Source organism: Scomber japonicus, chromosome 15 (genome assembly GCF_027409825.1).
Source record: "Scomber japonicus isolate fScoJap1 chromosome 15, fScoJap1.pri, whole genome shotgun sequence".
NCBI classification, from domain to species: Eukaryota; Metazoa; Chordata; class Actinopteri; order Scombriformes; family Scombridae; genus Scomber; species Scomber japonicus.
Genome location: NC_070592.1, coordinates 1,831,056 through 1,843,118, shown reverse-complemented (window position 1 = coordinate 1,843,118; position 12,063 = coordinate 1,831,056). Strand labels below are relative to the sequence as shown.

At 40.6% G+C, this 12,063-nt stretch overlaps 1 protein-coding gene and 1 gene segment (V, D, J or C); both read right to left on the bottom strand.

Annotated features, from left to right (window-relative positions):
• Positions 1 to 12,063, bottom strand: part of LOC128374361 (immunoglobulin lambda-1 light chain-like) — a 168,882-nt gene that overhangs the window by 31,778 nt on the left and 125,041 nt on the right. The window lies entirely within an intron of this gene.
• On the bottom strand, positions 794 to 1,375 carry LOC128374380 (immunoglobulin kappa variable 2-28-like). The segment is given in 2 exon segments: positions 794 to 1,107; positions 1,324 to 1,375. Coding segments are annotated over 2 exon segments (366 nt in total).

Below are 12,063 nucleotides of genomic sequence, written 5' to 3'. Positions count from 1 at the left end.
GACCTGTGAGGCCACCCAGGGCTCCCAGACTCCACTCTCAGAGACACTGAGGAGAGACCAGTGTTCCCAGTCCTGACCTGACTCACGGGGACTCTGCTACTGGTTTTACTCTGCTACTGCTCTCACTCTGATCTCTGCTACTCTGCTTTTTTCTCCCTCTGTCTCTTTAAATGTTGCAGTAATGATGTTTCTTGCTTTTTGATTTTAATGTTTCAAACAAAATAAAGACGTGTTCATCAAATCAATGATATTTGCAGCTTTATTATTATTATAATGATCATATTAATCTCTCTTAATGATAGCAGTGTTTCCATTAAATGTATAAAAACTGATCTCTCCTCAATATAAATGGACATACCAGGCAGTCAGGTAACACATGGTGTCCTTCACATCTGTCTGCTGTTTGTCTATTTACCAGTATGCTGAACATTAAACAATAAAACACATCTGTCAGACTTGAGCGTGTTTCAGTTCATATTACAGATTTCTAAAGTGACATGAGGGTGATCTGCTTCTTCTAAATATTCTAATTCTAAATCAGTTTTAACATGTTTTTATTTAATTTGTTGTTTTGACATTGTCAGAAAAGTAAAACCTTTCCAATTCTTACTGTTAAATGTTTGTTTTATGTAAAGCACATTAAGTTGCCATTGGGTATGAAATGCGCTATATAAATAATGCTGCTTGACTTAATTTATGTCTTACATCAAACCTCTGTTGTTTTGGTCTGAGTGCAGCTGTTGAGTCAGATCAGTTCCTCTCCAGCTGAGGGAGGTTTTTGTACGACGTTGTATCACTGTGTGAACGGTCTGCTGTAATCCTGCTGACAGTAGTAAACTCCTGAATCTTCAGCCTGAACTCCACTGATGGTCAGAGTGTAATCAGTGTATTCTGTAATCACACGTCCACTAAAACGATCTGAAATTCCAGACTGACGGGATGTAGCTGAATAAATCAGGAGTTTAGGAGCTTCTCCAGATTTCTGAAGGTACCACTGGAGATTGTTATAAACATTTGAACTGGTTTTACATCTGATGGTGACAGTCTGTCCTGGAGCAACAGACTGAGATCCAGGAGACTGAGCCAGGATGATTTGTCCTGATGAACCTGGAAAACATGAAAAAGAGGAGAAGGCTTATTGAGACAAACCCAGTTTGGAGAAAGATGATCAACATGAAAACAGAAGAGTATCATTTCTTTAACATGGAGAATAGATGGAAGAAGGTAAATGCTGCTTGTTTCAGTGTTTCTCCATCACAGCAGAACATCATGGTGGTGAACCTGGTTGCATCCTGAAGCCAAGTTTTCAGCAGAGAGTCTCACCCTGAACAAGGAGCCCCAGGGTGCCCAGCAGTAGAGTCAGTGACATCATCATTGTGCTGGCGGCGTGTCAGTGGCTCTGAAAGGTCTGGACAGCCACTGATCAACACTGGCCTCTTAACGGCTGGGAGCAGAGAGGCAGGACAGATATGCAAACACACAGAGTCAGTCAACTGTAGCTGTCCTCAACATATCATGCTGTTTCCTCCTCACTGCTGGGACAACTCAATATTTACATCATCCTCATGTAGATTAACATAAAGCCTGAATGTGAAGTTCTCATTACACTCACTCTTGTGTTTGGTCTTCCATGTTTATCAGTTATCAGAACTAAACTGGGATTGTTCCTCAGCTCTAAAAGGTGTGTGTTGTGTGTTGAGTCATTTTTCTATACTATCTGACAGCTAACATCTCAGTTTGTTTAAATCAGTACGGTAAGACACTATTAAAATTGGGAAGCCAATGTGTACATCCAGTTTGTTTTTGATACTTATGCGTGTGTTATGTACATAATTTCTTTCATGTTCATCAAGTCAGGAAGGGAGGTGGAATTGTTGCTCACTAATGCCCAAAGTTTTTAGTGTACAGAGAACAGGAGAGGGGACAGAACGCACCCCTGGGGGCCCCAGTGCTGACAGTCAGGGGTTTTTATGTTTTGTTGTTGCACTTAACCACCTGCACTCTCCCTGTTAAAAAGTCCAATATCCACCGGCACAATGACTGATCAACACCCATATGAAGGAGCTTATCAGGCAGTCTAGATGGCAGAATCGTATTAGAAGCTGAACTGTAATCGATAAAAAGAAGTCTTGCATAGTTACCAGGACCCTCTAGATGTTGCAGAATACAATGTATACACAGAGAAACAGCATCATCAACAGACCTGTTAGCTCGGTATGCAAACTGATGTGGATCTAGAGTAATACTGGACAGATGGTTACAAACCAAGCGTTGGAATATTTTCATTATGACAAATGTTAAAGCCACAGGTCTATAATCATTCAGACAGCTTGGATTGGGTTTCTTAGGCACAGGTACAGTCACAGCAGATATAAAACATGTTGGACCATTTTGCAGAGTTAGAGAGCAGTTGTATATATCAGTTAAAACAGGAGCCAATTCATATGCACAGTATTTAAGACTAGCAGATGACATTCAAGGCTAAACAGGGTCTTACTCCAGAATACATGTCTGAGCTGCTCACCCCTTATGAACCAAATCACCATGTGAGATCCTTTGGTAAGGACCTCTTGGCTTTCCCAGATCAACTTTGGTAACTAGGGCTGACTGAGACTTTGCTGTTAAGGCCCCCGACTCTGAAACGCCTCAGCAGAGGAACTCAGGAGCACCAGCTCAGTTTCAACCTCCAAGTCTCTTCTTGAAGCACATTTGTACAGACAGGCTTTTCCTGCCCTCAACCTCTAGTCTGCAGGTATTTATTGTATAACTTTGTACTTGGTCTCTGAGGGATTTTTGTTGCTTGTTGTTTTGCCTTTATTTTTCCCATGATGCTCCTCTCTCCTCCTCCACTCTCTATCTGTTCATATCCATTCATCATTAAAGCATTTCACTAACTTTACTTCTTGTTGAGTTTGAGTTCAAACCTGAATATGACCTTCTGCACAAAAACTGTTTGTTCATCACATCTTGAATGGACATAAAACATTACAGATATGAAGCTTCAGTGTCCTGAGATTTCAGTTCAATCTGTGAACATTAATGTTTCATATATAGTGAGTTTGTTGTGTGTGTAGACATCAGTGGAGCTGACTCTGATAGATGTTGCTGTGGTTTTAATGGTCTGACTGGGATTCTTCACTGGAACTGTTCTCTTTATCTGAGGGAACGTTCAGGTTGTTGAGGTGGGAGGAAAACTGATAGAGACACTATGAACATTATAAATCATCTGTGTGTGTCTGTGTGTGTCTGTGTGTGTGTTCAGTGAACTGTATCAGTCTCTGCAGTAGCTTCCAGCTGCAGCAGTCAGTTCAGTTTCTGTTCAGTCTGACTGAGGGAGGTTTTTGTACGACGCTTTTTCACTGTGTGAACACATACTGACTGTTGATAGTAGTGCCTCCCTTACAGTAATAAACTGCTGCATCTTCAGCCTGAACTCCACTGATGGTCAGAGTGAAGTCAGAGTTTGATCCACTGCCTGAAAAACGATCTGGAATCCCTGATACTCGACTGGTAGCAAGCTTAATGAGAAGTTTAGGAGTTTCTCCATCTCTGTGTTGGTACCAGGATAAACAAGGGTTGGAACCACCACAGTCTCCATCAACTTTATGACTGCTCTTACAGCTGATGGTTGCAGATCCTCTCAGATCAGCTGTCACTGCTGCAGGCTGAGTCACTGTGATCTGGCCTCTGGACTCTGAGGATACAGAGACAAAAACATAAAGCAGCATCATGGTTTTGTGGGCTTCATTTCAGAGGGACGGATGTTCATAGAGGAGAGGAGTTTGATTCTCTGGACTTTACCTGTGAAGCAGCAGCAGAGGAGAGTCCAGATGAGGACGGAGAGCAAAGTCATGTTTTTGATGAGGAGGATTTCTGTGGCTTCTGTTGTCATGAAGGACAGCCGTCAGTCATCCAGTGTTCAACTCTCAGGACTATAAACTCTCCCAGAGCACTGGAGCATGGTGCTGCTGATGCAAAGTGGCTCTCTATGGAAATGCTCTGACTGATTAACAGAATCATCACATTTTCAACTGTTATTTTTGTTGCTTGCTGTAAACAATAAAGATCTTTTCATCAAATAATGTGTCCAAACATATTGTTTTACTAATATCTGCTGTCACATGTTACTGTGTTAAATGAGTCTTCACACACTGAATTTATCTGTAGAGAAGTTCAGAGGGATTTTATCACTTCATATCACTATTACATACTGCCCCCTGCTGGATAGGATTTGTATAGCATGAATTTCCATTTATAATGTTGTGTGTTTTCTCCCAGGTCCTGATCCAGTCTGATTGAGGGAGGACCGATATAGAGGGAGAGACATTTGGCTCACACTGTCTTCTACTTCACAGCATCAGCAGCAGTTTTTGTTGTTTTTGTCATGTTTTATTTCTTTATCTTTGTTAGTTTTCTGTGTGTTTGGTGGGTCTGGTAGTCCATTTGGTTTCTATGATTAGATTAAAAGGACAGCCCAGATCCTTCATCCCTTTGTGGACTGGTCTGGGTGTCCTCCCTTCTTTTTGTCCAGTTTTTGTTAGAAGTTGTTGGTTATTTTGTTAATAAATGTGTTAAATGTTTGGCACTCTGGACTTTTTCATGATGTTTAAAGATGGAAAAGTTAAAGTGAAAGATGAAGTGAGAACATTTGAACAGAAGCAGTGAGTGTGTGCTCTTCACATGTGTCCTCTCTGTCCTGCTCTGTACTGTATTGTTCTGTATTACAGCATGTGGATGGAGGAGCAGAGACAGGAAGCTAGTAGACAGATTGTGGGATTGACTGGTGTAATGCTGTATTGATGTGTTGATTAATAATAAAAGGCTGATTTATACCTCTGTGTCTGAGAGTCTGTATTTACATCTGTTGGAGCTCAGAGGATCATAAAGTCACTAATGTGCAATTCTTTCAAACAATAATCTTCATGTAGCTGCGATTCACAAACTGGAGACGCCACAAGAGCTTTGATCAGTGTGCAGCTGCTTCCTCATGTTCAGTGGTCTCACTGAATATCTGCTCTTGCACTGGATCTTTTTCTTTTCATTAATGCTGCAACAATGATATTATCCTCATCTAACAGATCCACTACTGCCAGTCCAAACTTTGTCTTCAGCAGCGTTGTTACTGCTCTGTATAACAAAGTGAATATGAGAGAAAGTGAACACAGCTAGAACAGTTAACAGGTAGAGTCTACACAGAACTGTCAATCACCTGCTGAGCTGTGGAGACGCTTTGATTCACAAGTTTCATTCAAGATTTAAAGAACCTGATGTTAAAAAGTGTAAAACTTCATATCACATTTCATATGATTGAAATATAATTAATTATGAAATACATGTTTTCACTGATTTTAAGATTAATTCAATGTGACTAAATAATTTCATCATGTTATCGTCTGTCTGTGTGTGTGTGTGTGTGTGTGTGTGTGTGTGTGTGTGTGTGTTCAGTGAACTGTATCAGTCTCTGCAGTAGCTCCCAGCTGCAGCAGTCAGTTCAGTTTCTGTTCAGTCTGACTGAGGGAGGTTTTTGTACGACGCTTTTTCACTGTGTGAACACATCCTGACTGTTGATTTCATGATAACTCTGACAGTAATAAACTGCTGCATCTTCAGCCTTAACTTCACTGATGGTCAGAGTGAAGTCAGATTTTGATCCACTGCCTGAAAAACGATCTGAAATTCCTGATAGTCGCTCGTCAGTAAACTTAATGAGAAGTTTAGGAGTTTCTCCATCTTTCTGTTGGTACCAGGCTAAAGAGTGGGTCCTGCCAGCAAAATAAGCATCCTGACTGGTCTTACAGCTGATGGTTGCAGATCCTCTCAGATCAGCTCTCACTGCTGCAGGCTGAGTCACTGTGATCTGGCCTCTGGACTCTGAGGATACAGAGACAAAACATAAAGCAGCATCATGGTTTTGTGGGCTTCATTTCAGAGGGACGGATGTTCATAGAGGAGAGGAGTTTGATTCTCTGGACTTTACCTGTGAAGCAGCAGCAGAGGAGAGTCCAGATGAGGACGGAGATCATAGTCATGTTTTTGATGAGGAGGATTTCTGTGGCTTCTGTTGTCATGAAGGACAGCTGTCAGTCATCCAGTGTTCAACTCTCAGGACTATAAACTCTCCCAGAGCACTGGAGCATGGTGCTGCTGATGCAAAGTGGCTCTCCATGGAAATGCTCTGACTGACTCCAACAGGGACTTGGATTACTCTGATGATGCTGTTTAATCAATGGATCAATCAACTTATCACAGTATTGATTCATAATGTGTCACTGATCATTTTAAGGTGGTTTGGGATTCATGTGTATTGACAGCAGAATGTAATTCGTTCTATTTAAATGTATTACCACAAACACTTGATAGGAATTCAATAAAAATGAACATATTTTAAATAAAATGACATATATATGAAATGTGTATCACAGTGTTGTTGTCAGTTGTCAAATGACGTTAAAAATGTTCCAAACAAGAGTCTAATTTTAGTGAGTTTGTTTGTGTCAAAGTCAGAGAGCCGTGTCTCTCTACAGTGAGAGGTTTTTGTACGACGGCTCAATGAGTTTGTATCACTGTGGTACACGTTCGGTGGAGGAACCAGACTGGATGTTGGAAGTAAGTCTAATATTTAAAATATTTATCATTTCAACAGATTATTTTATTGTTTTCCTTTATATTAGACAGTTTGTTTGCGTCCACTTTCATGTCAAACTGTTTTTTATACATAATTTGCACTAAGAGGCAAAGACCACTTTTACATTTAAAGCTCAGAAACTTGCTGTAAAGAAAATAAAACATTAATTTAGACGATAAATCATTAATTTAACAACTTTAACAGTAAAGTTACATTTTTAGAGCTTGTAGTTTTAGTTCAGTGTTCAAAGTCAGAGAGCCGTGTCTCTCTACAGTGAGAGGTTTTTGTACGACGGCTCAATGAGTTTGTATCACTGTGGTACACGTTCGGTGGAGGAACCAGACTGGATGTTGGAAGTAAGTTTCTGCTCAAATGATAAATACAATATTGTAAAATAGTGTTTTGAATGAAGCTTTTGAATGCTTACAGTAGATAAAAATATCATTTTTATTAAGAGCACTTTTAGTATTGATGTTGTATTTCTCCTTCTTTACCATGGAGGATAACTCAGAGCAGCTTCACTAAACTTTTCTTTACACATTCCTGTCATACTGACATTTAATAACTTGACATGTAGAAAAGATGAAGATTTAGATGCATTTTAAAGTGATTTTCTAACAATCATTTTACATTTTCAGATTCAGTTTTTTACCATTGATTGGAATATAATTTGTTGAAATGAAATGAAGCAGAGTGATGATAACAATGGGTGTTTGAAAATGTGCCAAATTTCTGATCTCTGTATTGTTTCAAATGTAGTTTGAAGTCATTTGAACAGTTTGCTAAGTGATGTTTGAAATCAGCTGGTGGTCAGTTCATCTTCTGTGTTTGGTTATGTTTCCAGTGAGTGTTGTAATGTAATGCTTTGTTAACATTTGTGATGATTTTGATGAGAAAGTTATGAAATCTTGTAGTTTTATTTGCAGTGTAGTTTGATATATTTCAGGTCAAACTGTACGATGATTCTTTCTGTGCTGATCTGCATGAGAGGTTTCTTAAAGGGAAGTGAAACAATGTGTGAGTGAGTGACTGGTGGAGCAGAAAAACCATCTGACACAAACTCCTTCAAGGGGAAAATCCTCTCTCACACAGTAAAGGTGTCCAAGTGTCTGGTGTTTGACAGCTGTGTGGTCCCTGTCCTCTAATGTGATTGGTGTCTCCTAGGTGATGTCCGTCCCACCCTGACGGTGCTGCCCCCCTCCAGCCAGGAGCTGCAGCAGGGGAAGGCCACGCTCACGTGTCTGGCCAACAAGGGCTTCCCCTCAGACTGGAGTCTGGCCTGGAAGGTGGACGGCAGCAGCAGCAGCTGGGAGCAGAGCAGGAGCCCCGGGGTGCTGCAGGAGGACGGCCGCTACAGCTGGAGCAGCACCCTGAGGCTCACTGCAGACCAGTGGGGGAAGGTGGGCTCTGTGACCTGTGAGGCCACCCAGGGCTCCCAGACTCCACTCTCAGAGACACTGAGGAGAGACCAGTGTTCCCAGTCCTGACCTGACTCACTGGGACTCTGCTGCTGGTTTTACTCTGATCTATCTCTTTCTCTCTCTTTCTCTCTCTGACTCATTACATGCTTCAATCATTATTATGTTCTTACTTACGTTCTGTTGTTGATGGTTTCAACATTTTAAAAGAATAAATATTTCATTAAATCAGCAGTTCCTATCGTCATTATTTTATAAAGGTGACTGTGGTGTAATTTCTTGCAATGTGTTTCACATATTTCTTTTCTTTTATGACCGTGGAAACAATTATCTAACTACCTTACCAGTGAAGTCTGCTTTTGATAAGGAGACATGTTGTAAGGGTTCAATCTGCGACCACAAGTGATGCCAAATGTTGGAATCAATCTAACACTGTTTATAAAATAAAGACAACAAAACAATGTTTTTGATTTTTAACATTAAGTGGTTGAATATGATAGTGGTATACATTTTAACCACATATTTAAATGTCACAGTGCGCTGTGTCTCTAGAACCATCACTTTTTTTAAATGAAATTTTTATTGATTGCAATAATGCCGAAATTATAATTATACTCATTTATCAACTCACGTCTCCATATTATTACATACTATTATCACAGTGTTAATATAGTCAGTTCTGCTGTTCGGTCCTGGATTTAGAAATAAATGATATCAATCTCTGAAAACTCTCTTTTATTTATGTGTGCGAAGTGATAAAGTTGAGTTTGACTGTTTCATTTCAGTTAGCTGACAGTGGTGAGTCATCTTGATTCAATGACTGAACACATGGAGTGAAAAAGGGACGATGATGTTGGTGTAATGTATAATAGAACATCATCAGCATACAAGATGATTTTATGGTTGTGTAACGTTACAGATGAGTGAGATGTTGGTGTAGTGGAGATACAAGACAGTTTATTGTAAGTCACGGAGTGAGTGTGTGTGTGTGTGTGTGTGTGTGTGTGTGTGTGTGTGTGTGTGTGTGTGTGTGTGCGCGCTCAGTGAACTGTATCAGTCTCTGCAGTCACTTCAGTTTCTGTTCAGTCTGACTGAGGGAGGTTTTTGTACGACGCTTTTTCACTGTGTGAACACTTTCTGGCTGTTGATAGTGTGTTCACTCTGACAGTAATAAACTCCTCCATCTTCAGTCTGAGCGCCACTGATGGTCAGAGTGTAATCAGTAAAACCAGAGCCAGAGCGAGAACCAATGTAACGATCTGATATCCCAGAGTAACGGTGGTAATCACAAGTTATCAGGGGTTTAGGTTGTTCTCCAGGTTTTTGAAGGTACCATCTGAAGCAGCTACCACTAGTACCTGGACTGACTTTACATCCGATGGTGACAGTCTCTCCTGGAGCAACAGACTGAGATCCAGGAGACTGAGTCAGGATGATTTGTCCTGATGAACCTGGAAAACATGAAAAAGAAGAGAAGGCTTATTGAGACAAATCCAGCTTGGAGAAAGATGATCAACATGAAAACAGAAGAGTATCATTTCTTTAACATGGAGAATAGATGGAAGAAGGTCAATGCTGCTTGTTTCAGTGTTTCTCCATCACAGCAGAACATCATTGTGGTGAACCTGGTTGCATCCTGAAGCCAAGTTTTCAGCAGAGAGTCTCACCCTGAACAAGGAGCCCCAGGGTGCCCAGCAGTAGAGTCAGTGACATCATCATTGTGCTGGCGGCGTGTCAGTGGCTCTGAAAGGTCTGGACAGCCACTGATCAACACTGGCCTCTTAACGGCTGGGAGCAGAGAGGCAGGACAGATATGCAAACACACAGAGTCAGTCAACTGTAGCTGTCCTCAACATATCATGCTGTTTCCTCCTCACTGCTGGGACAACTCAACATTTACATCATCCTCATGTAGATTAACATAAAGCCTGAATGTGAAGTTCTCATTACACTCACTCTTGTGTTTGGTCTTCCATGTTTATCAGTTATCGGAACTAAACTGGGATTGTTCCTCAGCTCTAAAAGGAGTGTGTTGTGTGTTGAGTCATTCTTCTAAACTGTCTGACAGCTAATATCTCAGGTCAATGACGTTTGTTTAAATCAGTACAGCAAGACACTATTTAAACATTGGAAAAGCAAATGTGTACATCCAGTTTGTTTTTGATACTTATGCGTGTGTTGTGTACATAATTTCTTAAATGTCGAAGGCAGAAAGGGAGATGGGATTGTTGCTCGCTAATGCCCAAAGAGAAGCATCAAAGGACGGGAGTGTTAGTGCTAAAGAGGCATTGAGAAGTCTAGACAGAGTTTATCTACATAACAGAGATATTATTAACAACACAAAACATAATACAAGCATTATGAAAAGTAATTAGTTCATTAATTTTCAGAAGGCCATAACGATGAAACAAAGGGTCAGAAGGAGTGTCAAATTTAGCCCGAGACATAGCACGAATAATTTTCTTCTGCAGAATTATCATTTCCCTAGGTGACTGGGAAATGTATTACACCAATTAATATTACAATAATTAAGATGAGGCCGAAATAGTGACCAGCATAATGTTACAAGTGCTTCACCAGGTGAAAAATGACTCAGTTTAAAAAATAATCCAACATATTTTGATAGTTTTTTAGTAAATACATCAATATGGCCCCTGAAATTTACCAACTAGTCCATATGAACTCTCGGGAAACTGGTGGACTTCACTCTTTCAATAGGACTGTCATTTATTTTAATATCAATAAGTTCAAGGTTGCTTCGATTTCTGTTTGAATGAAAAATTATAAAATTTGTCCTGTTTATATTTAATGATAATTTATTGCATTTTAACCATGTATCAACCTTGATCATCATCATTGAGATTGTTTTGCAGATCATGTATGTTCTTGTGTGATAAGAATAAATTATTATCATCTGCCAACAAAACTTTATGTAAATTGTCTGCAGCTGAATGTGGAAAAAACAAAGGAGATTGTGGTGAACCACAGGAGGAACAAGTCCCCACCTTCTCCTGTCTGCATCAATGGGAGCGCTGGAGACATTGTGGAACAGTACAAGTATCTGGGCGTTCTACTGAACATAATCTGGAGTGGTCATCAAACACAGAGGCCTAAGCCGGCTGTATTTCCTGAGGAGGCTTCGGTCCTTCAATGTTTGCAGCAAGATGCTCAACATGTTTTATCAGACTTTTGTGGCTAGCACTCTCTTCTTTGCTGTGGTGTGCTGGGGGGCAGGTATTAAGAAAAAAGATGCCAATAGGCTGAACAAACTAATAAAGAAGGTCCAGTCTGTGGTTGGTCTGAAACTAAGCACTCTTGAGGAGGTGACTAAGGACAGAATTAAAAAAAAATTCTCAAGATCCAGGACAATACGAGCCATCCCCTCCATAAAACACTGGAAATTATCAGGAGCTCATTCAGTAACACATTCAGATTCATAAATCATCTGTGTGTGTGTGTGTGTGTGTGTGGTCAGTGAACTGTATCAGTCTCTGCAGTAGCTTCCAGCTGCAGCAGTCAGTTCAGTTTCTGTGCAGTCTGACTGAGGGAGGTTTTTGTACGACGCTTTTTCACTGTGTGAATGAACATCCAGTACTGAAAAGGAATTCACTCTGACAGTAATAAACTGCTGCATCTTCAGCCTGAACTCCACTGATGGTCAGAGTGAAGTCAGAGTTTGATCCACTGCCTGAAAAACGATCTGGAATCCCTGATGCTCGATTGGTAGCAGTGTAAATGAGGAGTTTAGGAATTTCTCCATTTCTCTGTTGGTACCACTGTAAACACTTAGCACTGCCACAGCCACCAACATCCCGACTGGTCTTACAGCTGATGGTTGCAGATCCTCTCAGATCAACTCTCACTGCTGCAGGCTGAGTTGCTGTGCACTGGCCTCTGGACTCTGAGGATACAGAGACAAAAACATAAAGCAGCATCATGGTTTTGTGGGCTTCATTTCAAAGAGACGGATGTTCATAGAGGAGAGGAGTTTGATTCTCTGGACTTTACCTGTGAAGCAGC